Raw genomic sequence first — 26,997 nt, 5'->3', positions numbered from 1 at the left:
TGAGATTTTCCAACTCCTTTTGATCATATTCTTGTTTTTTTCTTGGTCATACTTTTCACCTCATCCTCTGTGGCCTGTAATTTTCTTAACAGGGCTGCTAATGACTCATCCAGGAAGCTCGAAAAACCTTCAAACCTATCTGCAAGGAGTTTATTTCGCAATTGAAACACTTCTGTAAACCTTCTAAAACATGAAAAATCATCAGCATTTATTGCATTGGCTTCGGAATTCTCCATCTCAATACTTAAAAGTATTATCAGTATCATCAAAGATTTGACTCAGCAGACTAGCAATATCCTGTGAAGAAAAAAAAAAAGGAGAAACAATTAAAAAGAGCAACAAATTCTTTACTCATTCAGGAAACTGAGGAAAGATGGTGATTCAGTGTCCAGAAGGCAATAAGCTAAAGAAAAAGGAAAATTTTGCATCACCTCTATGAGGGGGTAACCTTGCAGAAGTTCCAAATCCTTGTCAAATAAATGCTCCCTTGTGTTCTTAATGGTAAGGTCCAAATGCTTAAGGCGCTCCAAGTTCCTATCAAAGCATTGCTTCATTGTAGACAACAAACTTTGGTCTTTGACAAACACTTGAAGATTGTTGAGATGACCAGCCAACTCCTCCATGCACGCATTCAGTTTGGAATTAAGGGTTGATACCTCCTGATCAGCAGTTCGTTTTTCGTCTAGAAGTGCCGAAAAGTCATTTTCTGCCTTAACCAATGCATCTTCTAGTGATTTAATGGTTTTGCCACCTTCTGTCAGCTGGCTAGTCTGGGACTGGATTTCATGTTTCAGTCTTTTCAGCTCATTGTTCAAGTTGGTTATTTCCACCTGTGCATTGTTGCTTTGTTCAGTTAGTGAATTAACCGTCACCTCTGACAGAGAAAGTGCATTTTCAAGTGACTTTATAGTGTTATATGCCTCTGTGAGTCTGCTGGTCTGATAAGTAACTTCCTCTCTCATTTTCTCCACTTCTATCTCTGAAACAGCTTTGCTACCTTGAACCTCCTCTTTCTCACTGATTAGTAATGAATTTTTATTTTCTGCAAGTGACAACGCCTCTTCAAGCGACTTTCTAGCCTCGCAAGCCTCAGCAAACTTGTTAGTTAGCAAATCAATAGTTGCTTGGTCCTCTGCTAACTTCCTAGCCAGGGTGCTAGCCTCTTCCTTTACTTCCCTCAACTCTAGTTCAGTCTGTGTCTTGGCAGTCTGGCAATCATCAATATACCCGACAAGCAACTTTAGCTTCTCTACAGGCTCTAGAAATGCTGAGTCAACTGGAATAACAATGCGATCGATAGATTCAACTACCCTTTGCAATTTGCTATTGCTCTCGAACAAGAACTTCTCAAGTTTATCCTTTCCCACTTTCATGGATGCAATGTTGCTCTTCAACTTGGGGATGCGCTCTAAATCAGCAGACAAAGTACTGATCTGCCCTGTGCACTCAGCAACTCTAGACTCTTCCTGTTGTAATTCAAGCCTCAGCTTCTCAATTTCCGACTTCTTTTCCTCCAGAAGAACTTTCAAGTTTTCCCGCTCTTGCACCAATCCCTTTCCTTTCTTAACCGCCATTGTTAACTTCTCCCTCAACAGACCAGATTTCTCCTCTGCTCGTTCTAGATCTTTTTGCAAAATATCATTATCCTCCTTCAATGCAAAAAGTTCCTGAGAAGTTACTTTGAACAGATTCGACAGATCATTCAGTTGTGACCTCACCATCATATCTTCTTCTAGTAATTCCTTATAAAGCATCAATTCCAGATCCCTAACATGCAAAAGAAACTGATATTTGTCAAATAGTTCTGTATCCACAAAAGGAATCTCCACAGATGGACTTGTTTGTTCCTGTATCCTCTCTAAGAACCTATCAATTAACATGGGTAGATTAGAATATGTCTCTTCAATCCCATCTTGATCCCCCATCACTTTTCTGGAACCCTCTACCAACAACCGAAGCATCTGATCTTTCTCTGATGAAAGCTGATGGACCTTCTCAACTACATTTTCATATTTATTTGTGAGATCGTCCAACTCCTTTTGGATTTTATCCTTCTCAGTTAGTTCTGCTGTAAGTGAATCACTTAAATGATCCTTGTCCAATGCTATGTCTTCTGCCCTTGCAACAATTTCATCGTTTTTAATTCTGAGGTGATCAAATTCTTCTTTAATGTAGTCCTTCTCTTGTTGTATAGTCAAAATTAATGCACTCACTTTATCTATCTCATCACTTGCAACTTCCTTTGTTCTGGACAATTCATTTTGTAACATATTTATTTCATCTTTAGCTAGGTAAAAACATTCCTTAAGCCAAGCCAAGCGAGAATCTAAATAGGGAAAGGAGATATTTTCAGGTAAATCAATTGCACAAATGGTATCTTTCAATCTGTAGAAGTCCAATGCAACATCCTTCAATTCATTTCTTTCATTAGCAAGCCATCTAACTCTTTCAACAATATCCACTGATTGGAGTTCCTCAGGTACATCAAGATGAGATAGGATGTGTTCAAATGTCTCAAGGGTCAAGGTCTTTTGCGATAGTGATTCTTGCAATGATGCAACCAAGTTTTCACTTTTCACCAGCTCTTCCTTATGTAATTCAACAGCCTCTAGGGCACTAATCTTCTCTCGCAATTCGACCAGACATTTATCAAGCTCATCTGTTTTATCAGCCAGGGACTGCTTCAGAACATCCCGCTGCTGAATCAATGACTTACCTTTAGTCACAGCCAAATTCAATTTTTCTTTAGCATTAGCACGCTTCATCTTTTCCTGTTCAACCTCCGTCTTCATTTTTCCAAGCTCCGAATTCAGAATCTCCACTGTTGATTTCTCATTTTCAACTTGTTCAAGCAATTTCCTATTTTCATCTTCCAAAAGACCCATTTTTTCAATCAGCTCTGCTTCCTTCCTCCTCAACTCAAATACCTCATCACAGGCCGCAACAAATACAGTCCCAAACTCCTGCACACCAAAATCATACTCAGCCTTTGTCAAACACTGCCTAAGTTGATTAACTTCAATAAGAAATTGGTTATACTTCTCGATTAATGCCAACTTGCTTTTCTCAACAAGATCAATCTGATCTCTGCCAGAATCACCTAAAATATCACCTTGATCAACAACTGACCCAAGAGCAGCCAAAATCCTCTCCATTGCAACCTCACTTTTCCAGTGTTTCTCTGCATAAACTTCCTTGTCAGCTTCAGCTACAGAGCTCGTAACCTTCGCATTCAGCCCTTCAATCTCTTGATCCTTTATATGAACCTCCCTTGCGAGCACCTCCATTTCTCCCTGCATACACTAAATCCCTAAGCATCACTTTGAAAACATAAAAATTATTGACCCATATCTGGACAAATCTACTAAACCTTGTATTTGACTTCAAGTTTCTCTTTTTCATCAACTGCCTGCTCGAGGGAAGCTTGCAAGCGCTCTATTTCATTGAAAAATTGATTACTATCATTATTGTGCATTTCATCAAAATGTTTAGCTACTGCCTCCTGTTTTTCCTCCAAATAGGCAGCGCTCGGACTTGCATTCGCCGTTTTTGAATTCGGCGTTCCACCTTCCTTATTGTCATTCAACTCATCCGGAGCATCCATAAACAGATCTTCTCTGCTATCAACATGAAGCAGCTCTTCCTAAATTGATTTTTGGAAACAAAAAAAAACCGTAATTAAAGATTTTTCTATCAACGATGACAAGAATAAAAGGAAAACAAAACTGCGATTACAAATTGTAAAAAAAAAAGGAACCTGATCAGTCAAAGATTGAGGTCGATTATCAGCTCCGGAATTTTCTGTATCGAGAAATTCAGACATTTTTCTATCTCCTACTCATCATATAAATTCATAATAATTAAAACATGTTCCTTCTTCAACAACACTAATCAAATGTGAAAGAAAAATCCAACGCCAAACAGACAAAAGAACAAATAAATTAATAAAAACCCTCGAAATCAAGGTGTGAAATGGATTCTACCTGGATTTAAATCATACGGTAAATCATAAGGAAGTAATTTCTTTTTGTGTTTTTGTTTCGTATGATTTTGTTTTGGTTCTTGACCTTACGCTGTCGTTTTTCGTTGATGAATATGCATGACGACGAGGTTGGCTCCAATTAGATGCAAACGTCTAGTCTCGCCATTGTCAATGATTCATTTCCAAAGATGTCCCTTTTTCTCTTGTTCATATCATCTCAACTAAATTGGGTCATATTTGAAAGGACAAATTAAATTGGAAAGACATTGAGTTATGGTCAAGTGATCATTTTAGTTATTAGATTTTTAAAAATTATAAAATAAACACTAAATTGATTGAATATTTACAAAATTGTCATTACAATGTTACAATAATTATATTTTTTTTAAATCTAATGATTATTTTATAATAGTTAGATAAAATTTAACATTATTTTATAATAGTTTAACAAATTTAATAATCATTTTATAATAATTCGATGAATTTAATGATTGTTTTATTATTTTTAAAAGTTAAGTGACCACAATAATCGCTTAAACATAATTCAATCACATCTAATGTACTTTACCTTATTTGAAAATATGACAAATATAAAAATAATTTTAACTCGAACCATTTCAGATCTAAATGATTCCGACCCAAATTAAAATTTAATTTTTTTACAATAATATTTTTAGTATGTCGTATATAAAAAAATAGTTATAAAAAAAAAGAACAATCATATATGAAGTGATAAAAAAAATAGAGGAATTTTTTTGGATTCGTGTCTTTTTATTTATACTTGTGTTGCATGCTTATATTTATAAAGTACATAAAGTATAGTAAAATAAAAATGTCATTGAACTTATAAAGTTCAACATTCACATGTTTTTATTTGCATGTTAGTTTATCAAATATCAGTTAAAGTAGCACTGTCGACGAGCGATTTCCAGTACCTTCTATTTAAAGTACAATATTCAATTTACTTTAATATGGATATTTGCACTCCTAACATCTTATTGATATTTCTGCTTTTAATTCTACTATTATTTTGATGTATTACGTTTCAGATCATATTATATCTTGGAGATTCGAATTTGTATAAACGTTTTTACTTTATTTATGTATTTGTTTTATTTAGTATGTGAATTTTGAAAGCATTTGATGTATTTGGTCTGAATACTTAAAGGTTTTAAAGTTGATAATCATTTTGGTGGTCCAATACAACATCTTAGGCTCATCGTATATCACAATTCGATTTTAGAATGTTACAAATAAACGTTCAATGTCCGAAGAATAATGATATGGATCTTACCTCAACTCGAAGCATGAACAAAACATAAAATTGGACTATTAATGTATACGTTTTTATTACAAGATGAACGTACATGTGACACCTCAAGAAACAAACTCCCAACAGGGAAATCTAAATTAATCCAAGAATAAAAAACAAAATAGAAACAACAAAGAAAATAAACTATAAAAGAAGAAAATAAGCAACAAAATAACCACTTTAAAAAAATTTCTATTACAACCGAACCACAATTCCCAATATTTATTCGAGGAGGAAGCCGAAATTGTGTTTTTTACTGAAGCGACTAGAATAAATAGAGAAATAGTATGGATAAATTATTGTCACCAATGAACAAAACATTCAATAAATTCTTATTTTTTAGATTTGTCGAAGAAAATCACATTTTTGAATTATTAGAGCGACAAAGATGAATGGAAAAGATGGGAGGCTGAACAAACTAATAGAAGAGAAAAAAATAACAATATAAAAAAAAGACTCATAAAAAGGAGGTGTAGATAGGGAAGAAAAGAGAGAATGAGAGAGTAATAGAGATGAAAAAGGATTGTCGACAAAAAAAAATATGTCGACAATGAAAAAAAAAACAAAAGAAAAGAAAATGGAAAAAAGAAAGAAAATTTGTGCATTCTAACAAGTTTAAGAATTCTAATTCATTCTACAATAATTATGTGTAAAGATGACGAAGAAAAAATATTAATATATTTATATTTTATTGATTCCGCTCATATCCTATATAAAAAAATATTTATAAAATAATTTTTTATTCAATTAACATAGTTGTTATTAAAACATTTAAAAAATAAATTCGGTTTAACCACGTATTAACCTCAAATATAAATATTTATTAGTATCATTTAGGGAGAGAGATCCACACACTCCTAATATATTTGTGATGTGATTAATTGAATATTTTATATATTAAATGTTATTTGTAATACTAAGATTGATTATTATTAAAATATTAATTCTCAATTAAAGATGTCATCATTTTGTTAGAACCCGTGTCGGTAATAATGTCTAAGTAATAGGAGAACGCATAAAAATCTTATTGATACGATATTGTAAAAATGGAAATAAAATATTTTAAAGTTTAAAATTAATTTAAAAATTAGAATTATAGTTTAAAAATATTTTGTACAATTAACTCAAAGTTATGGTATATATAAAATTATTTTAAACTACATATATCTTAGTCATGAAAATAATATTTAAGGCTATTCACATATAACGATATATGCACCCAATATATTAAAAGTATTCTCTTGCTGTTTCATTTTTTTAATAAAACTTTGATAACATATGTAAATGCTAAGAATTTAATACAATGATCCAATATATTACTTTAAGTCATAGTAAGAATTATGAATTTCATAAATCAAGTAAAATAAGTTTGATTTTTAATAAGGGTTGTATTTATAATTTTAATAATAATTATAATAATAAGATAATTTAATAATAAAAGAATTTGATATTCTCTTACATCATCATTATTATTATAATCATTACTATCATTATTTTTATTCGAAGGAAAAAACAAAGAATAAAAATTGCTAAACCACAAACTCCTGAAACAACTAGAGAACTCGACGTTCTCCTAAAACTAATGACACTCCATGCATTACCCCTTCCATATACACTATATTAAGCAGGAACGATACGTGTAAAAGACTCTGAATACACATAAACTTAAAGCAAGAAAAAATAAAAATAAATAAACATCGTCATTTAAACACATATAAAAACAAGACGATGATTTTAAAGCACGTCTTTCAGGCATTATTTATTGCTTTCTACTTATCATTGTCATTCTCCTTCGCACATTTTCAGGATGTGAACTCGACTCCGGGCATCTCTGATCCACTTCCTGTAAAGTTGAATTCTGGTTCATGTTCACATTCTGGTTCTTTCTCACATTCAAGTTCTGCTGCAGCTTCCCACTCTTTTTCGGGTTCACAATCCTTTTCGGCAAAACATGACGATGGCCAAGGCTCTTCTTCTTCTGTATCACATTCAAGTTCGGCTTCTGGTGCATCCTCACATTCTACTTCAGCTTCACATTCTGCTTCTTTTCATCATTCTGGTACTATTGAAGGTTCTGGCACTACTACAGATTCTAATGATTCTAAAGGTTCAGGTCCTGGTGTGACTTCTAAGTCTTCAACAAGTTCTGGGGATTCCGGTTCCTCTATAAAATCTGGGGTTTCTAAGGGTTCCGACGAATCCTCAAAACCCAATTCTACAAATCAAGGTGGTGCTACGGGTCATAGCTCTGCATCTTTCTCACATTCAAGTTCGGCTTCTAGCTCACATTCAGCTTCTTTTAATCACTCTGGTTCTTTTAAAGGTTCTGACGCTACTGCATATTCTAATGATTCTGAAGGTTTAGGTTCTGCTGTGACTTCTAAGTCTTCATCAGGTTCCGGGGCCTCCGGCTCCTCTACAAGTTCTGGGGTTTCTAAGGGTTCTGAAGAATCCTCACAACCTAGTTCTGCAAATCAAGGTGGTGCCACAGGTCATAGCTCTGCATCTTTTTCACATTCAAGTTCAGCTTCTAGCTTATCCTCAGCTTCACATTCAGCTTCTTTTCATCACTCTGGTTCTATTAAAGGTTCTGGAACCACTGCAGATTCTAATAATTCTGAAGGTACAAGTTCTGCTGTGACTTTTAATAATTCTGGGGTTTCTAAGGGTTCTGGACAATCCTCACAATCCAATTCTGCAAATAAAGGTGGTGCTACGGGTCATAGCTCTTTATCTTTCTCACATTCAAGTTCAGCATCTAGCTCATCCTCACATTCTAGTTCAGCTTCACATTCTGCTTCTTTTAATCACTCTGGGTCTATTAAAGGTTCTGGAACTGCTGCAGATTCTGATGATTCTAAAGGTTCAGGTTCTGTTGTGACTTCTAATTCTTCATCAAGTACTGGGACTTCTGGTTCCTCTACAAGTTCTGATTCTTCATCAGGTTCTGAGGTTTCTAAGGGTCCCAAAGAATCCTCACAATTCAATTCTGGAAATCAAGGTGGTGCTATGGGTCATAGCTCTGCATCTTTTTCACATTCAAGTTCACTTTCTGGCTCATCTTCACATTCTAGTTCAGCTTCACATTCCGCTTCTTTTCATCATTCCGGTTCTATTGAAGGTTCTGGCACTACTGCTAATTTTAATGCTTCAAAGGGTTCTAGCGAATCTTCACAATCCAATTCAACAAATCAAGGTGGTATTACGGGTCATGGCTTTTCATCATTCTCACATTCAAGTTCAGCTTCTAACTCATCCTCGCATTCCAATTCAACTTCACATTCCACTTATTTTAATCATTCTGGTTCTATTAAAGTTTCGGGAACTACTGTAGATTCTGATGACTCTAATGGTTCAGGTTCTGCTGTGAATTCTAAGTCTTCATCAAGTTTCGGGGCTTCTGGTTCCTCTACAAATTCTACTTTTTCATCAGGTTCCGGGGTTTCTAAGGGTTCTGGCGAACCCTCACAATCTGATTCTACAAATCAAGGTGGTGCTACGGGTCATAGCTCTGCATCTTTCTCACATTCAAGTTCATCTTCTAACTCAACCTCACATTCTAGTTCAACTTCACATTCTGCTTCTTTTCATCATTCTGGTTTTGTTGGAGGTTATGGCACTACTACAGATTCTAATGATTCTAAGGGTTCTGGTGAATCTTCACAATTCCGTTCAGCAAATCAAGGTGGTATTACGGGTCATGGCTCTTCATCTTTCTCACATTCAAGTTCAGCTTCTAACTTATATTTACATTCTAGTTCAGCTTCACATTCTGCTTCTTTTAATCATTCTGCTTCTTTTGAAGGTTCTGGCTCTTCCGTGGATTCTAACAAGTCTAATGATTCCAATTCTGCTACGAATTCTAAAGGTTCTGACTCTTCTATAGATTCAAACAATTCAAAGGATTCCAATTCTATAGGGACTTCCCGATCTTCATTAGGTTCCGGGTTAGCAGATTCCTTTGAAAGTTCTGGTTCATCATTAATTTCTAACGATTCTAAGGGTTCTGGCTCATCCTTACATGTAAGTTCTGCAACTCGCGCTGGTGCTACGGGTCATGGCTCTTCATCTTTCTCACATTCAAGTTCAGCTTCAGGATCATCCTCACATTCTAGTTCATTTTTACATAATGTGCCTTCTGACGGTTTTGGCTCTTCAGCAGATTCTAACAAGTCCAAGAATTTCGATTCTGCTACGATGTCTAAAGGTTCTGGATCTTCCTCACATTCAAATAATTCAAAGGATTCCGGTTCTACTGAGACTTCCCAGTCTTCATTAGGTTCTGAGGCTTTGAATTCCTCTACGACTTCTAGTTCATCATCAGCTTCTAACGGTTCTAAGGATTTTGGCTCATCCTCACGATCTAGCTCCGCAACTCACGTTAGTGCTACAAGTCATGGCTCTTCATCGTTCTCACATTCCAATTCTACAGGAACAAATTCCCAGTTTCCACTAGGTTCTGGGGAAACAAATTCCTCTAAAAGTTCTGGTTCATCATCAACTTCTAACGATTCTAAGGGTTCTGGCTTATCCTCAAATTCCATTTCTGAAACTCACATTGGTGCTACGAGTCATGGCTCTTCATCTTTCTCACGTTCAAGTTTAGCTTCAGGATCATCCTCACATTTCGCTTCTTCTGAAGGTTCTGGCTCTTTCACGGATTTTAACAAGTCAAACGGTTCTGGTTCTGCTATGATGTCTAAAGGTTTTTACTCTTCCGTAGATTTAAACAAGTCAAAAGATTCCAATTCTACAGGGACTTCCCAGTCTTCATCAGGTTTTGGGGCTACAAATTCCTCTGAAGGTTCTGGCTCATCATCGGCTTCTAGCAATTTTAATGGTTTTGGCTCATCTTCATATTTTAGTTCTGCAACTCACGCTGGTGCTACGAGTCATGGTTCTTCATCTTTCTCACATTCAAGTTCAGCTTCAGGATTATCCTCACATTCCGATTCAGTTTTACATAACGCTTCTTCTGAAGGTTTTGGCTCTTCCGCGGATTCTAACAAGTCTAATGATTCCAATTTTGCTACGATGTCTAAAGGTTATGGGTCTTCCTTGGATTCAAACAATTCAAAGGATTCCGGTTCTGCTAAGACTTCCCAGTCTTCATTAGGTTTTGGGGCTTCGAATTCCTCTGCAAGATCTGGTTCATCATTAGCTTCTAGTGAATCTAAGGGTTCAGGAATATCCTCACATTCCAGTTCGACAACTCATGTTGGTACTACAAGTCATGGCTCTTCATCTTTCTCACATTCAGGTTTAGCTTTAGGATCATCCTCACATTCCGGTTCATTTTCACATTCTGCTTCTTTTGAGGGTTCTGGCTTTTTAACAAATTCTAACAAGTCTAATGATTTTGTTGAAAACATTTTGATATTTCGATATAACAAATTAAGTTAAATAAATTTTAAGATTTTCCAAATGATTTTCTAAGTATATTCGATATAACTATTCGAATTTCAAAACATTACTCCAAATCTTTCAAAAATCATTTTTAATCCTTACTCAAGTGTAAAATTAAGTTTTAATCTTAAAACAATTTCAAAATAATTTTACAAAGTATTTCGAACCATTTCAAAGCCAAAAATTCTAGATTGCTCAGAGGGAACCGATTCCCCCCAAGGGGGTACCGATTCCCCCTTCATGGTTTGGCTCCGAGAATTCCAGTATGCTCGGAGGGAACCGATTCTCCCCCAGGGGTACTGATTCCCCCCTTGTATAACGGTCGAAATATTTGAATTTTACACTTAGGGAACCGATTCCCCATAGGGGGTACCGATTCCCCCCACACTCCAAGCTATTTTATTAATTGTTTTCACACTAAAACGGCTATAGTATCTTCTCTAATCATCCCCAACGTTCAGAAGTGATTCAAGATGTATTTAAGCAAGCTTAGAAGCCATTGATCAATAACAAGAAACATCAAGCAACTAGAATCAAGAGAGAATCAAAGAAAAAGCATCAAACCTCAAGTTTGAGCATTTCAAGCCTATTTTTCATTCAATATTCATTTTGCTTTCAAGAACACTTATTGTGCTCAATTGTATTTATTCTTGAGTATTCTTTCTTTGTTCTAGAATTGTGCAAACATATTTGCCTTGTGAGGTTTTTCTTGTAAGTTTGCAAATTTGTATTTCTCTTTGAGAAAAGAGTGTTCTCAAGAATTGGGGTATATTCTTGAGAGAGTTGTAAGGTTATCTCTTTGGCCTCAAAAGAAAGAACAAATTAGTGAATTTGTTGGAAAATCCTTAGTGTGGATAGCTAAGGTAGTGGACGTAGACTTTGGTTGATAAAGTCGAACCACTCTAAATCGCTGTGCAATTTCTTTCAATTTTCTGCAAAAGCTTCAACCAAAATTTTTATTGCCAATTCACCCCCCTCTTGGCCAATTCTGTCAATCGATTAACTCAACAGATTTTAATTCCGCTACAACTTATAAAGGTTCGAACTCTTCCATAGGTTCAAACAATTCAGAGGATTCCGGTTTTACTGAGACTTCCCCATCTCCATTAGGTTTTGTGGCTTCACATTCTTCTACAAGTTCTGGTTCATCATTAGCTTCTAGTAATTCTAAGGTTTCTGACTCATCCTCACATTCTAGTTCCGGAACTCACGATGGTGCTATGAGTCATGGCTCTTCATCTTTCTTACATTCAAGTTCTGCTTCAGGATCATCCTCACATTCCAATTTATTTTCACATTCAGCTTCTTCTGAAGGTTATGGGTCTTCAATAGATTCAAACAACTCAAAGGATTATGGTTCTACAGATACTTACCAATCTTTAGTAGGTTCTGGGGCTTCAAATTTCTCTCAAAGTTCTGGTTTATCATCAGCTTCTAGTGATTCTAAGGGTTTTGGGACACCATCGTATACCAGTTCCGTAACTCACACTGGTGCTACGAGTCATGGCTCTTTATCTTTATCACATTCAAGTTCAGCTTCAGGATCATCATCACATTCCAATTCATTTTCACATTCCGCTTTTTCTAAAGGTTTTAGCTCTTCAGCCGACTCAAATAAGTCTAAGGATTCCGATTTTGCTACAACTTCTAAAGGTTCTGACTCTTCCACAGATTCAAATAACTCAAAAGATTATGATTCTACTAAGACTTCTCAGTGTTCATTATGTTCTGGGGCTTCTAATTCCTTTGCAGGTTCTGGTTCATCATCAGCTTCTAGCGATTCTAAGGGTTTTGGCTCATCCTCATATTCCAATTCTGCAACTCGAGCTGGTGCTATAAGTCATGGCTCTTCAACTTTCTCATATTTAAGTTCAGCTTTAGGATCATCCTCACATTCTGCTTCTTCTAAAGGTTTTGGCTCTTCTGCGGATTCTAACAAGTCTAAGAATATTGATTCTGCTACGACTTCAAAAGGGAATTCAAAAGGTTTTGACGCTTCTACAGGTTCAAAGGATTTCGATTATACTAGGATTTCTCAGTCTTCATTAGGTTCTAGGGCTTCGAATTCCTTTACAAGTTCTGGTTTATCATCAGCTTCTAGTGATTCTAAGGGTTTTGGCTCATCCTCACATTCCAGTTCTGTAGCTCAAGCTGGTTCTACGAGTCATGGCTCTTCATCTTCCTCACATTCAAGTTCAGCTTCAGGTTCATCCTCACATTTCGTTTCTTCTAAAGGTTTTGGCACTTATTCGGATTTTAACAAGTCTAAGGATTATAATTCTACTAACATTTCTCACTCTTTATCTGGTTCTGAAGCTTTAGGTTCCTCCACAAGTTATGGTTCATCCGCATATTCCAACAATTCTAAAGGTTCTGGCTTATCTTCACAATCTGGTTCAAGTCATAATGTTACTACGAGTCATGGCTCTTCATTTTTCTCACATTCAAGTTCAGCATCAGGATCATCCTCGCATTCCGGTTCATTTTCACATTCCGCTTCTTCTAAAGGTTCTGGCTCATCTTCACAATCTGGTTCAAGTCATAATGTTGCTACGAGTCATGGCTCTTCATTTTTATCACATTCAAGTTCAGCTTCAGGATCATCCTCGCATTCCGGTTCATTTTCACATTCCGCTTTTTCTAAAGGTTCTGGCTCTTCCCCAGATTCCAACAAGTCTAAGGATTGTGGTTCTGCTATGACTTCTCACTCTTCATCAGGTTCTGGGGCTTCAAGTTCTAGTTCATCATCAGATTCTAGTAATTCTAAGGGTTCTGGCTTGTCTTCACTTTCCGGTTCTACAAGTCATAGTGTTGCTACAAGTCATGGATCTGTTGGGAAATAAACAAGTAACAAGTAATTTCCCTATAGCCAGATTAGTGAGAATACAAAATAAAAGCGGAAAAATAATACCCGAAAAATTGATAACGGAGTTCAGCCAATTGTGCTTACGTCTCCGGACTGCTGTAGATCTTTTACTAAAGAAAAAAAATTACAGGTGTTTACAAAACACACTTGAGAGAGAACTGAAAGATTTTGGGATGATTTTGAAGCTAAATGGGCTAGGGTATATTTATAGTTGAAGCTTAGGGCCTAATCTTTGAAAATGCCCTAAATTGCAATGACTAAAGTGTAATTATCTCATAATAAAAGTCAACATCTCATGCTCATTTTTTAACCAATTTTTTCGGTGCATTAATGCACCACATGCACCGAATAAATTTCTACAAATCCCACCGAAAATTTGCCTGCAATTGTTGACTTCCATCCAGCCCCCAATTTTTGACTTTACTTTCAACAATCTCTCACTTGAAGACTGATTTTAATCTTTCTTCACACATCGATCAATGCAGCAGCATTTCTAGTCTTGTTATTCTAGCATTCCAACTGAAGTTGAACACAACTTCAGTTTATCTGTGGTCACTGTCTTTGTCAACATGTCTGTCGGATTTTGAGCTCCACTGATCTTTTCAAGTTTCAAAATCCAATCTTCCAGAAGAGACCGGATAAAATGATATCTCAATTGTATGTGCTTTGTTCTGGAATGAAAAGACGGATTCTTTGCTAGATGTATAGCACTTTGACTATCGCAGTACAAGACATTGTTCTCTTGTTTCTTGCCTAACTCTTCCAAGAAACTTTGGAGCCAAACCATCTCCTTGCTGGCTTCCATAACAGCGACATATTCTACTTCAGTTGTGGAGAGAGCAACTATCTTCTGTAGTTGAGAAACCCAACTCACTGTAGTACCTTCTAGAGTATAAACATACCCTGTAGTGCTCTTTCTGATGTCAACATTTTCGGCTAAGTCAGCATCTACATAGTCTGTCAGTATCGTATCTCCACCTTTGAAATAAAGTGCTTTATTTGTAGTACCCCGCAGATATCTGAGGATCCAGTTGACAGCTTCCCAGTGTACCTTGCCAGGATTATTCATGTACATGCTAACAGCTCCCACTGCATGAGCAATATCTGGTCTGGTACAAACCATGGCATACATCAGACTTCCAATTGCTGAGGCATACGGCACCTTCACCATGTGTGCACGTTCTTCCTCCGTCTTTGGTGACTGTTCTTTGGAGAGTCTAAAATGAACACCTAAAGGTGTACTTACTGGTTTAGCATCTTGCATGTTGAACCTGGAGAGTATTTTGTTAATGTACTCAGCCTGTGATAACATCAAAGTCCCCGATTTTGAGTCTCTATTGATCCTCGTCCCAAGAATCTGCTTTGCAGCGCCCAGATCTTTCATTGCAAACTGCTTCGATAATTTTTGCTTCAAGTTTATAATCTCTTGCATGTCTGAGCCTGCAACGAGCATGTCATCAACATACAACAATAAAATAATGAAGTTGTTGTCGAACCTCTTGATGTAGCAACAATGATCTGCTTGGCATCTGGTAACACCACTGCTACTCATGAAGCTATCGAACTTCTTGTACCACTGTCTAGGAGCTTGTTTTAAACCATACAAGCTCTTCTTCAACTTGCATACCAGGTTTTTGTTTCATGCCTCTATGAAGCCTTCTGGCTGCCTCATATAGATTTCTTCATCCAAATCACCATGAAGGAAAGCTGTCTTTACATCTAACTGCTCAAGATGTAGATTTTCTGCAGCTACAATTTTCAACACCAGTCTGATAGTAGACAGTTTCACAACTGGAGAGAAAATTTCATTGTAGTCAATACCTTCCTTTTGCTGAAAACCTTTGACAACCAATCTCGCTTTGTAACGTTTGCTCCCATCGTGCTCTTCTTTGATCATGTAAATCCACTTGTTGTGAAGCGCTTTCTTGCCTGGTGGTAATTCAGCTAATTCCCACATCTGATTTGACATAAGTGAGACCATCTCATCTTTCATGGAAGACTCCCACTTGACTGAATCCTCCACTTGCATTGCTTCATCATAGCACTCTGGTTCACCATTGTCAGTCAGTAACAAGTAGTGCAAAGAAAGAGAATACCGTTGGGTTGGTTTAGGAATTCTGGAGGAGCGTCTTAGTTCCGGTGTGCCTGGTTCTTCTTGAACTGCTTCAGGACTGATCTGAACATCATTTTCAGAAATCTCCTCGAACTCAGCAAATTTCTTTGTTTCAGCTTTGGTATTGAAGCTGCTTGATTCTACAGTTGACATGTCTTTGTACATCACATTCTCATTGAAAATGACATCTCTGCTTCTGATGATCTTTCGATTTTCATAGTCCCAAAACCGCTAACCGAACTCATCACAGCCGTAACCAACAAAGGCATATTTGTTGGACTTAGCATCAAATTTACTTCTTTCAGCCGAGTCTATGTGTACATAAGAAATACAACCAAACACTCTTAAGTGTGAAAGGTTTATTTCTTTCTTGCTCCAAACTTTCTATGGTATTCTGCCATCTAAAGGAATTGAGGGCCCACAGTTGATCAGGTAAGCTGCAGTGTTGATAGCTTCAGCCCATAAAAATTTGGGCAATTCGACATGTATCTTCATTCTTCTGGCACGTTCATTCAGAGTTCTGTTCATGCGCTCTGCTACTCCATTCTGCTGTAGTGTCATGGGAACTGTTGCCTCCATCTTGATCCCATTGTTTGCGCAGAAATCTCTGAATCTCCTATTTTTGTACTCTCCTCCATTGTCAGACCTCAACCTCTTAACTTTCAGACCAGTCTCATTTTCCACCATGGCCTTCCATTTTCTAAAGGTATCAAAGACTTCTGATTTCTTCTTCAGAAAATAAACCCACACCTTCCTTGTAGAATCATCGATGAAGGTGACATAATATAATGAGCCTGCAAGAGATGGAACTGGAGATGGTCCCCATACATCAGTATGAACCAACTCTAACTTTTCAGCCTTGGGTGTCTTACCAATCTTTGCAAAGCTGACTTTCTTTTGTTTGCCAAAGATGCAATCCTCGCATAGTCCGACATCTACATTCTTTAGATCCGATAACTTCCCCTTTGACAAAAGTGTCTTCATCCCTTTCTCGCTCATATGGCCAAGCCTTTGGTGCCATATGTTTGATTTTCCATCAGCATTTGCTACTGCAATGATATTCTCTAAATTTGAGGTTATATAGAGAGTACCAGTTTTCTTACCACGAGTAATGACGAGTGCTCCTTTAGTAATCTTTCATTCACAGCCTGAAAAAGTTGTGCTAAATCCTTCACCATCAAGCTGTCCTATAGAAATCAAATTTCTTTTGAGGCAAAGAATATGTCTCACTCCTTTCAGCGTCCAGGTGGTCTGGTTTGACAACTTTAATCGGATGTCTCCTTTTTCGACGATCTTCAAGGTTTCATCATCGGCTCGATGAACCTTCCCAAAATCACCACTAACATAGTTCTCCATGATTTCTCGGCATGGGGTGGAGTGGAAAGATGCCCTTGAATCCAAGATCCAGGATTCAATCGGACTGTTGACGCTTAGAATCATGGCATCACCTGTCTCCTCTGTCATGTTTGCATATTCCTGTACGCCGGTATCTTTCTTCAGTGCTCGACAATCCCTTTTAAAGTGACCCTTCTTGCCACAATTATAACAGGTAAAATCTTTCTTTCCCGTTCTTGATTTTCCCCGTCTGGATTTCGATCTGCCACGATTTGAATTTCTTTATGAAGTTCTCCCTCTGGACTCCGTGTGCAAGGCTGAGGAGGTTGATGCTTCACCCGATTCTCTCCGTCGAATTTCTTCGCTCAGTACCAGATCCCAAACATCGTCAAATTTCAATTTACTATTTCCCGACGAGCTGCTAACTGCTGTAACAGTAGTATTCCAACTGTCTGGTATAGATGATAAGAGAATTAAAGCTCGAACTTCATCATCGAATTTAATTTCCACGGAACTCAACTGGGTTGTGATTGTGTTGAGTTCATTCAGGTGTTGAGCTAATGATGCCCCTTCCGTCATCCGCAAATTGAATAATCGCCTCATCAAATGAACTTTGTTTGAGGCCGATGGCTTCTCATACATACTGGAGAGAACCGCCATAAGATCCGCTGTGGTCTTTTCCTTTGCTATGTTGAAAGCAACATTTCGGGACAACGTCAGTCGGATAACTCCGAGGGCTTGTCGGTCGAGAAGAGCCCAGTCTTCATTCTTCATGCCCTCTGGTTGTTTTCCTGAGAGGGGTTGATATATATATTTATGGTACAGAAAATCTTCGATCTGCATCTTCCAAAAGTCAAAGTCTGCACCATCGAACTTTTCAATTTTCACATTCCCTTCGTCTGCAGCTATCGCTCCCACTCGAATCTGGCTTCTTCGGATCGTTTCTGACAATTTGTGCGAACCACCGTGTATTATAACACCTCTGTCGATAAATTCGTATCGCCGAAAAAATTTCACTATTCATGAAATTTACTATTTACTTGAATAGTAATAAATAGTAACCTCGCAAAAAATTGACAAAATTCACAACCCAAAAGCTCTGATTACCAGTTGTTGGAAAATAAATGAGTAACAACTAATTTCCCTATAGCCAGATTAGTGAGAATACAAAATAAAAGCGAAAAATAATACCCGAAAAATTGATAACGGAGTTCAGCCAATTGTGCTTACGTCTCCGGACTGCTGCAGATCTTTTACAAAAGAAACAATTACAGGTGTTTACAAAACACACTTGAGAGAGAACTGGAAGATTTTGGGATGATTTTGAAGCTAAATAGACTAGAGTATTTATAGTTGAAGCTTAGGGACTAATCTTTGAAAACATCCTAAATTACAATAACTAAAGTGTAATTATCCCATACTTTTTTTAACCAATTTTTCGATGCATTAATGCACCACATGTACCGAATAAATTACTGCCCACTGAAAATTTGCCTGCTATTGTTGACTTCCATCCAGCCCCCCATTTTTTACTTTACTTTCAACAGGATCTTCATCTTTCTTACATTCAAGAGCAGCTTCTGGATCATCCTCACATTTAAGTTCATTTTCACATTCAGCTTCTAAAGGTTCTGGCTCTTCCGGAGATTTGAGCAAGTCTAAGGATTCTGGTTCTGCTATAACTTCTCACTCGTCATCAGGTTTTGGGGCTTCAAGTTCATCTTCAAGATCTGGTTCTTCATCAGGTTCTAGCAGTTCTAAGGATTCTGGCTTGTCTTCACATTCCGGTTCTACAAGTCACAGTGTTGCTACGGGTCATAGTTCTTCATATTTCTCACATTCAAGTGAAGTTTCTGGATCATCCTCACATTCCAATTCATTTTCACATTCCGCTTGTTCTAAAGGATCTATTTCTTCTGCAGATTCGAACAAGTCTAAGGATACTGGTTCTGCTATGAATTCTCATTCTTCATCATGTTCGTATGATTCTAAGGGTTCTGGTTCATCTTCACATTCCGGTTCTGTTTCTAGATCAACCACACATTCCGGTTCTATTTCCGGATCAACCACACATTCCGGTTCTGCTTCTGGATCAACCTCACATTCTAGTTCATTTTCACATTCTGGTTCTTCTAAAGGTTCCGACTCTTCTATATATTCTAACAAGTCTAAGGATTCTAGTTCTGCTACAACTTCAGATTCGTTATCAGGTTTTGGAGCTTCAAGTTCTGATTATTCATCAGGTTCTAACGATTCTAAAGGTTTTGACTCTTCTAAGTCAGAATCAAGTTCTGGTTCCTCTGATTCGTCTACAAAGCATGGTTCCTCATTAGATTCTAGTAATTCGAATGGAGAAAGCTCTTCTAAGACTTTAAAATCTACAGAAGCTTCTAGTTCCTTGTCAAGTTCTGGTTCCTCATCCGGTTCCTCTGCAGGTTTCGGCTCTTCATCAGGTTCTAGCAATTCTAAGGGTTCAGTCTCATCCTCACATTCTGGTTCAACTTCTGGGTCATTGTCCCATTCTAGTTCATCTTCACACTCCGGTTCTTTTAACCATTTTGGTTCCTTCAATGGTTCTGGTGTTTTTAACTCTGCCACAAACTCTGGTACATACACAAGTTCATAATTGTTATCATGTTGTAAACATTCTAAGGATTCTAATAATTTGAATTGTACATCAGGTTCTAGTGGTTAAAGCTCATCCACAGGTTCAAGTTCCGGTAATTCAAGCACTTCCACAGGTTCAGGTTCCAACAATTTTGGAGATTCACAGGCTTTATCACATTCCGATGATTCCAGTTCTTCCATAGGAACTGGTTCTTCTACGTCTTCTAGTTCTACTATGAGTCCTTCCACAGGTGTTGATTCTTCTAAGGGTGATATTTATACAAATTCTGGTGAGACAAGTTCAGGCTCTTCGGCACACACTGGTTCTTCTGCAAAATCTAATCACTCTGCGACACAAAGCGGTTCTTTTGTGACATCTGGTCACTCTGCGGCACAAACTGGTTTTTCTTCTGCGACACCTACACACAGCGGTTCTTCTGCAACAGCTAGCCACTCTGCGGCATACACCGGATCCATAGGCACTAATTCTTACGATGCTCAAGGTTCTACAAACTCTGGCTCTTCCGCAGGTTCTGATATTTCTATGGATTTTGACAAAAGCCAATTTAGTCATAGTTTTTCCAAGGTTTTTGCTTTTGGAGACTCGTACACCGACACCGGAAATGCCCAATCATTAGGCATTATGAAAAGCTTTGTGAGTGAATTTTTATCATAATTTGATCAAACCATGCACTCAAACCTTGAGTTTAATGGTAGATCAAGTAATGGTTGCTTGGTTATTGATTTTCTTTGTGATTCTCTTAACATATCTGTGTTGCCACCATTTGAAGTTGCTTCCAAGAACCCTGATATCAAAGAAAATTATGGAGTGAATTTCGCAGTTGGGGGTTCGACTTCTCTTTCGAGTGATTTTTTTAGTGCTCACAAGGTCTCCAATAACTTTGTGTGGCAAGGCACTCCATTAGGTTTCCAAACACAAATAGAATGGTTCAACCAGTTCTTCACAGAAAAAGCCTGCAATGGGAAAATCACAGAACAATGCAAGGCGCAAATGGGAAACAACCTCATTTGGATTGGACAAATGGGTGCAGATGACTTTGCCCGTGTTATCGGGTCTTCTGTTTCCTTGCGGTGGCTCACCGATATAACTCTTGATCAAATTTTCAAAATCCTCACGGTACTTATATCTTGTCTGATATTATCAGGTTTAGCATCAAATATGCTGAAATATGAACTTGAAACTTTGTTTTTGTTGCAGACGGTGTTGGATAGTGGTGCAAAGTTCATCGTGGTTCAAGGACTACCACCGGTGGGGTGTTGGCCATTAGCCAAGTTATTAGCTCCCCATTTTGCCAAGGACGAAATGGGGTGTTCCGAGGTTATCAATAAAGCAGCAATGGCTCACAATGATCTTTTACAGAAGACATTGGACGAATTCCAAAAAATACATTCTGAATCTATAATCGCATATGCCGACTATTACAACGCATTCAAGACAATCATGGGAAACCTCTCTAGGTTTGGTTTTTCAGATGGAGTCGACACATGCTGTGGCGTCGGGGGTGGACTCAACTTTAACTTGGACATTCTATGCGGTATGCCTGGCACCAACACTTGCAGCAACCCTGATAGTTACATCCATTGGGATGGACTTCATCTTACAGAAGCAATGCATAAACAAATATCTCTTCTCTTCCTCCATGATGGCTTTTGCAAACCACCTTTCTCCGAACTCGTCAACAAGGAATGTACCTTACTTCAATCCTCTCATCCATAGGCTCATTCTTGTATATACATTTTGTCAATAAAATAGTCCACATACATCCCTTCTTCACATTGGTAGAGCAAGAGTGATGCACCATAGACTTCAAGATGTAATAAATATGTATCATTCTGCACTTTATTAGATGATATGGTGGCGGCTTTTGTCGCCCTTTCTTATTCTATTTTCGATCTCCATAGACTTCAATTTGTGTTACTCGGACTTTTCATTTCTCCAAATATCTAATATCATTGAAACTAAAACAAGGACAGGAATCTGATTTCATGTTCCTGTAATATGGAATAATAACCACGAACAGAAACTTGAAAGCATGGAAATGCAAGAGGTAGTGGTTTCCGATTACAGGTTCCGGTAGCATTTGATGCACACTGCATGAAAACAACTTGGTAAGACCATTTTGGCGCAAGGCTCCAAGCAAATCCCACATTCATCTTCCCTCTCCAAGTCAATATGCTCGAATCCTCTCTTACCGAAACTCTCTATTATAAAACGCCTTTCCTTATCGTCATCCAACTCCCTCAAGCAACCATGAAGCATTTGAATAGATGGCAATATAACACCTACAATGCGATCAATTAGACAACGGTACATTGATAAGGCAAACGAATCACAAAAGCAGCAAATTATAAGTTCATTAAAGCATGAAAACACACACAAATAATCATATGCATGCCATAAAAATTCCCTAATTGTTGTCTTCCTTCCATGTGTAGATATCTTTGATCTCTCATCTGCGTACTATCCATCCATTGTAGCAAAAACAGAAAGAAGGGCCAAATGGTTGTACACCAATTTCATAATTTCATTTGAAGATGTGCACTGCTCTCGGCATCCGAAGTTGCGGCGGCCGTATAACCACAACAACACAGGCGCATAGAAGAATGAAAGTGGAGACATCTAAATGACATTCAAAATCAACATCCAAGCAGCACACATAGCCTAATGTTAGACTAAAGATTAAAGGCCAAATCCCCCAACTTCTATTTGTTTTTGAAGTGAAACCTTGTCATAAACATGCAGCATTAATATAGCACTAAATAGCCGAAATCAAATTCAGTTCCTATCAGCTAAACAAGCATCAAAATACCAACAAGTCCAGCAAGTACTCACATAGATTTTAGCTGGTATAAGCCTTGTTAGGCTGACAATTTACCATACCAAAGATTATAAAGTAAACAGATACAAGAGCAAGTAAAGAAAAAACTCATTACGGAGATGGTGAAAAAGGAATCAAAGTGTCCAGATTCGGTATGTCATATTAAGTAAATATGACACACTGATATATACCATTAATTAAATTATCTTTATTAAATAAATATTAAAAATTCTAATGATATATCGACAATTAATCCTTTATTAAAATTTAGTTTTAATTCTAATAAGAATATAATTGAATCATGATTTTTATTAAAAATTATAATTAATTTAGAATTTTATTTGTGCAAGATTCAAACACTTAATTTATGTAACTTTGTAGATTCATCATCAACAACAATATCAAAAATCAACATCCGGCGACCATTGTTTATCGTCGAGAAACCGTTTTCATCGCATGGAAAACCTTTACTTCATGATATTGGTTTATGAGCTTCATAATTTTGGTGAGATGGACATTATATGTCAATGAGATTAACTCTTCTAGATTACACATTATAAGAAAACGATTTTCTAATTCATAAACCAAGCATCACAAACAGCAGCCGAGTTCTTGAACAATTCATTATTTACTAGATTTGATGTCTCTATGGATAATGTGTGAGGTTGAATATAACTGAAGTGATCAAGTGAAAGAGGTTGGGTTAGCATTCTCCTTAGAACAAGTTAGAATAGAAAAGAAAATGGGGTCCAATTCCTTCAGCGGAGCCAATTGCAATATTCATCCTTCTGGTCCAATCAAGAAGACATGAGGCCGAATGGTGTCCATGAAGATGTGAAAGCAAACTCAGGTTGGGCAATTGGTTCTTGATGTTACTGTTGCTGATGAATCTGTAAACTTATATGAATTAAGCGTTTGAATCATAAACAAATAAAATTTTAAATTAATTATAATTTTTAATAAAAAATGATTTAATTATATTTTTATTATAATTAAAACTAAATTTTAATGAAGGACTAATTATTAACGATTATAATTTTTAATAAACCAATAATTTTTTGTTTGACATTTTTATAGTCGGATACTACATATCTTTCTGGTTCACTATACATAACATCAATCTCGACGAGTTCTACATTTTCACAAGGTAAAGTATCACTGTAAACAAGTTTGACAGCTTCTGAAAGTTTAGTCGCGCCACGAATGTTCTTGAAGTTAATGTTGTTTAGTGTAACTTTTGATTCTGCCTGCATGATCAAAATAGTAATTAGATGATTGATCAACTCTTTTCATTGTATTAGGGTGTGCATAAGTATCCACGTACATTCATGTTGCATTTATTTCATGGACAATACTTCTGGTCAGTTAAGATGGGGCAATTAACATTCTTCATTGTGATAACCACAAAATGCATGTTTGATGCAGTGCCAGAAAATTTACTTGTCCAACTCTTGATTCTAACACCATTCGAAGTATCGATTAGTATCCAACTCTTGATTCTAACACCATTCGAAATAATGTTTAGAGTTTATTTGGATATTTTAATTTCTTTAACAGGTTCTTCATCCCCAGTTAAAAACAATCATCACCTGTTTTTATATTTGTATTAAGAACCTTAACCCCTTCTGATTTTTATTAATATTTGAGTTGTAAAACGAGTTGAAGAGATGGATGAGACTAAACCAAATGCAACCATATCGCAAAAACACTTGTCCCAACGGTGAACAAAGAACAATGTGATTGGGAAGCAAACTCGGGATAGAAAATGTTAGGGTAAATCATTTTAATCACTTACCGTTAAAAAAAATTGTTGATATAATAAATTTTAATTTCTTTTTCAATAATAATGTGACATTACTTTAGAGTAACACGTCATCATCACTATTAATTTTTTAACTACAAGTAACCAAAACGATATCAAAAACAAAATGTTAGTGATAATATTTTAACAGCATCTTCGACATTGATTTTTTATATTTATACAACCGAGTTCCGATGATGGTAACACAAGCCCGGCAGGGCATGGGCAATATGGGTTCATTCCTTCATACACTATAATACATCCCAATGTTGAAATAAAATAATATGAACAAATGAATATTCCTAGTGAAAATTGTAGCTGAAATCCAAAGAATATGAACAAAGAGGAGGCAAGGGCTCTCAAACCAATAGGCATTTGAAATGAACAAGTCTGCGACCGGAAACTATATACCCTCGTCATGCAAAATTGCGGACCTTGTTGCTGCGATATGGACCGTTTTGCGCTTTCTCGTTTTTCCTTTCCGATCTGCTCAGTAAGAAAACTCATGGCCTCTGAGTGATATGTATTTCTTGACCCATATGGCAATATCTTCAGCACAGGCTTGTGCTTGTGGTGTCTGGAGGAGAACCTCTAGAGTTGCAAATTCATGAACTGCATCCTTGTATTCGAGAAGCGGGGCGTCTATGTTCACCTTCCGAAGTTCCTCGGAGTAAGCAATGGCCCGATCCCTCATCCAGTCTTGTTCTGCAACAACCGTCAGTGTTGGGGGCATGAACTTCAGAGGAGGCTCTCGCCCAGGGATCAAAGGGTTGGCAGCAGGATGATCGAGGTTGAATTTTTTCTCGGGTAGAAAAAGCTTCCATGCCCGCAAGCATGTTGACTTGTCATAGACGTAGGAGTTTGCCAGTTTAATTTCGGAAGCTGTCGGACTGCTCCCGATGAAAAACGGATACATCAGGACTTGTGCCACCACCTTAACCGGATCCAAAAGCTTCCCTGCCTCAACCACCTTTCGAGCCACGTAGTCCGCTATGTTCGCACCACAGCTTACCCCGAGAAGTACGCATCTGCTTCGACGACAAGACCAAGAGAGCCGATTAAAAAGAGAGAAAAATACCACGGCCAGCATGATTAACTGACAAGCAAGGAACGAGTTAACTACAAGAAGCCAAATTATAACCTTGTTGAATCATGTAATGAAATCTGTAATTCAAATCACCACATTTACAATCCCTTTCCCTATTCCTAGATCGGATCGAACCAAAATAACTCGAATTTATCTAAGATTCAAATAGGGAATTTTCAACTAAATCACTAGTTATTCTTGATTGCAACTTTTTTCAGTAATGAACAAGCAAATGATTCATTAGTTTAACAAGTTTTTAATGATTAGAACCAAATCGATACTTGAACGACACTCAAAGAAAACAATATATACACGTTATCAGCACGACTTGATCTAATAGAAATGAATCAAATTGATCGAAAAGCGAAGAACTGAGTTCATACCTAGAGGGATCTCCATGAGCAGCTAACCAAGGTTCAGCCATGGAAGCACCAAACCCATCGAAAACATGAGCATCCATTCTCCTTCTCCCATTCCCCATCCACTTCCCACACTCTGCCAAATTTGCCTCCTTCACTAACCAATTCAACACCTTCAAACCGTCGTCGAATGCCGCCGGATACCGGCTCTCTGGCGCCAGTCTATAGCCAACCGCAACGACGATCACATCGCAAAGCTTGGCAATCCTCCGACAGAACAAGTCATTCCTTACACTATCATTGCTTCCACCGATGAAAGCCCCGCCGTGAAATTGTAACGCCACGGGTAATTTCTTGTGCTTTGTTCCCGGCTGAGGACAATATCCACTGTAAACAAAAGCACAATCTTTGCTTCTGTCTTCGTATATTGTCGGGTCGTGAACCACCGTATCCGGAAGGAAAATCCGGATACAGAGAGAAGAAAAAGGGTCGATGTGGATGTCTTTGGTGGCGATCCCGTCGGTGAAGGAAGGGTTGCTGGCAGCAGTCGATTCCGCACGCCGCGAAGTTACACCAAAAGGATCGGCACCATCAATCGGAGCTCTCGCGATATTATGAAGAGCATATCTTTGCTGCAACTTGAAGAAGATGCTATAGAGTTTCACAGGTAAACTCGGCATATTCGATTAAAACAAACAAAACAAAAACGAAGAACAAATAGATAGCTTTGAAGTATGACAGAGTTCAAAATTTGTGTGATTGATTTGACGCCATTGATGACGAACAGAGAAGGATTCAACTCGTTGAAAGCCTTGAAGGTGTCAATTGGAGACTTTTTTTAATGGCTGCCTGGACAAATAGTCAGAGATGATTCAAGAACTTTCTTAGTTCGATTGAAAGTTTCAACTTTGATTAATTTCAAAGAATACATAAATAAAATATTAATTGAATTGTATGTAAAGCAAGAGATAGATTTGCATGATGATAATTCATACGCAAATATAATGATGGGTTCAAATTTACCTACCTGAAATCTCAATCCAATCACAGAGACTCTTCGATTTTGATTTCAAATTTTGTGTACTGGGAATTGGGAAGTAAAAGGAGTTTAAGGACTGAAACTTTTGTGATAAAGTACAAGGATTAATTTCATCAACACCCTCAAACTATAGCTTAGATTTTATATTGGTTCCTAAATGTTTAAAATATTTAATTAAACTGTTAAAATATCATTACTATTAATAAATTCTTTTCTCAATTCAATTATTAATTTAAACGTTAATTTTTAT

General features: G+C 37.2%; 4 protein-coding genes and 2 long non-coding RNA genes across 7 annotated transcripts; 3 read left to right on the top strand and 3 right to left on the bottom strand.

Annotated features, from left to right (window-relative positions):
- Positions 1–36: 36 nt before the first annotated feature.
- LOC120134017 (GRIP and coiled-coil domain-containing protein 2-like) lies at positions 37–3,922 on the bottom strand. Of its 2 annotated transcripts, none has more exons than XM_039150497.1 (4): positions 3,758–3,922; positions 3,371–3,643; positions 432–3,293; positions 37–297 (listed from the first exon to the last, which is right to left on the bottom strand). In XM_039150497.1, the coding sequence occupies exons 1-4, from the start codon at positions 3,821–3,823 to the stop codon at positions 238–240; spliced, it is 3,261 nt and encodes a 1,086-aa protein (XP_039006428.1). In that variant the 5' UTR covers positions 3,824–3,922; the 3' UTR covers positions 37–237. The 2 variants fall into 2 exon arrangements, with proteins under 2 accessions (XP_039006428.1, XP_039006429.1); XM_039150498.1 differs by having other exon boundaries at positions 38–297; positions 3,383–3,643.
- A 3,355-nt stretch (positions 3,923–7,277) lies between these two features.
- LOC120134374 lies at positions 7,278–7,845 on the bottom strand. Its single transcript, XR_005517165.1, has 2 exons — positions 7,810–7,845; positions 7,278–7,587 (listed from the first exon to the last, which is right to left on the bottom strand). It is a non-coding gene; the product is annotated as an uncharacterized LOC120134374 (long non-coding RNA).
- A 1,062-nt stretch (positions 7,846–8,907) lies between these two features.
- Positions 8,908–13,022, top strand: LOC120134291 (hornerin-like). Its single transcript, XM_039150739.1, has 4 exons — positions 8,908–8,969; positions 9,053–10,614; positions 11,757–12,922; positions 13,017–13,022. Exons 1-4 carry the CDS (start codon positions 8,908–8,910, stop codon positions 13,020–13,022), a joined length of 2,796 nt encoding a protein of 931 aa, XP_039006670.1.
- A 90-nt stretch (positions 13,023–13,112) lies between these two features.
- LOC120134363 lies at positions 13,113–18,572 on the top strand. The gene is made up of 3 exons (XR_005517162.1): positions 13,113–13,208; positions 13,347–13,388; positions 18,562–18,572. It is a non-coding gene; the product is annotated as an uncharacterized LOC120134363 (long non-coding RNA).
- A 1,703-nt stretch (positions 18,573–20,275) lies between these two features.
- LOC120134498 (GDSL esterase/lipase At3g48460-like) lies at positions 20,276–21,592 on the top strand. Its single transcript, XM_039150925.1, has 2 exons — positions 20,276–20,759; positions 20,841–21,592. The coding sequence occupies exons 1-2, from the start codon at positions 20,310–20,312 to the stop codon at positions 21,357–21,359; spliced, it is 969 nt and encodes a 322-aa protein (XP_039006856.1). The 5' UTR covers positions 20,276–20,309; the 3' UTR covers positions 21,360–21,592.
- Positions 21,593–24,480: 2,888 nt separating this feature from the next.
- LOC120134496 (probable carboxylesterase 16) lies at positions 24,481–26,801 on the bottom strand. The gene is made up of 3 exons (XM_039150923.1): positions 26,736–26,801; positions 25,733–26,557; positions 24,481–25,290 (listed from the first exon to the last, which is right to left on the bottom strand). The coding sequence occupies exons 2-3, from the start codon at positions 26,386–26,388 to the stop codon at positions 24,753–24,755; spliced, it is 1,194 nt and encodes a 397-aa protein (XP_039006854.1). The 5' UTR covers positions 26,389–26,557; positions 26,736–26,801; the 3' UTR covers positions 24,481–24,752.
- Between the last annotated feature and the right edge of the window lie 196 nt (positions 26,802–26,997).

The sequence above is a fragment of the Hibiscus syriacus genome, unplaced genomic scaffold, assembly GCF_006381635.1.
Source record: "Hibiscus syriacus cultivar Baekdansim isolate YM2019G1 unplaced genomic scaffold, ASM638163v2 tig00110597_pilon, whole genome shotgun sequence".
NCBI classification, from domain to species: Eukaryota; Viridiplantae; Streptophyta; class Magnoliopsida; order Malvales; family Malvaceae; genus Hibiscus; species Hibiscus syriacus.
The sequence above is the reverse complement of the archived record's forward strand: the minus strand, read 5'-3'. Positions and strand labels throughout refer to the sequence as shown.

Excerpts from the sequence above, each read along its gene's own strand:
- LOC120134017 (XM_039150497.1), bottom strand. The coding sequence starts at position 3,823 with ATGTCTGAATTTCTCGATACAGAAAATTCCGGAGCTGATAATCGACCT. Across the intron at positions 3,644-3,757 it reads CTCAATCTTTGACTGATCAG|GAAGAGCTGCTTCATGTTGA; the intron begins GTTCCTTTTTTT and ends AAATCAATTTAG. Across the intron at positions 298-431 it reads AAGGTTACCCCCTCATAGAG|GATATTGCTAGTCTGCTGAG; the intron begins GTGATGCAAAAT and ends TTTTCTTCACAG.
- LOC120134291 (XM_039150739.1), top strand. The coding sequence starts at position 8,908 with ATGGCACTACTACAGATTCTAATGATTCTAAGGGTTCTGGTGAATCTT. Across the intron at positions 8,970-9,052 it reads AATCTTCACAATTCCGTTCA|TTCAGCTTCACATTCTGCTT; the intron begins GCAAATCAAGGT and ends TTTACATTCTAG. Across the intron at positions 10,615-11,756 it reads ACATTCTGCTTCTTTTGAGG|GTTCAAACAATTCAGAGGAT; the intron begins GTTCTGGCTTTT and ends ACTCTTCCATAG.
- LOC120134498 (XM_039150925.1), top strand. The coding sequence starts at position 20,310 with ATGCACTCAAACCTTGAGTTTAATGGTAGATCAAGTAATGGTTGCTTG. Across the intron at positions 20,760-20,840 it reads AAATTTTCAAAATCCTCACG|ACGGTGTTGGATAGTGGTGC; the intron begins GTACTTATATCT and ends TTTTTGTTGCAG.
- LOC120134496 (XM_039150923.1), bottom strand. The coding sequence starts at position 26,388 with ATGCCGAGTTTACCTGTGAAACTCTATAGCATCTTCTTCAAGTTGCAG. Across the intron at positions 25,291-25,732 it reads GCTCATGGAGATCCCTCTAG|ATGCGTACTTCTCGGGGTAA; the intron begins GTATGAACTCAG and ends TCGTCGAAGCAG.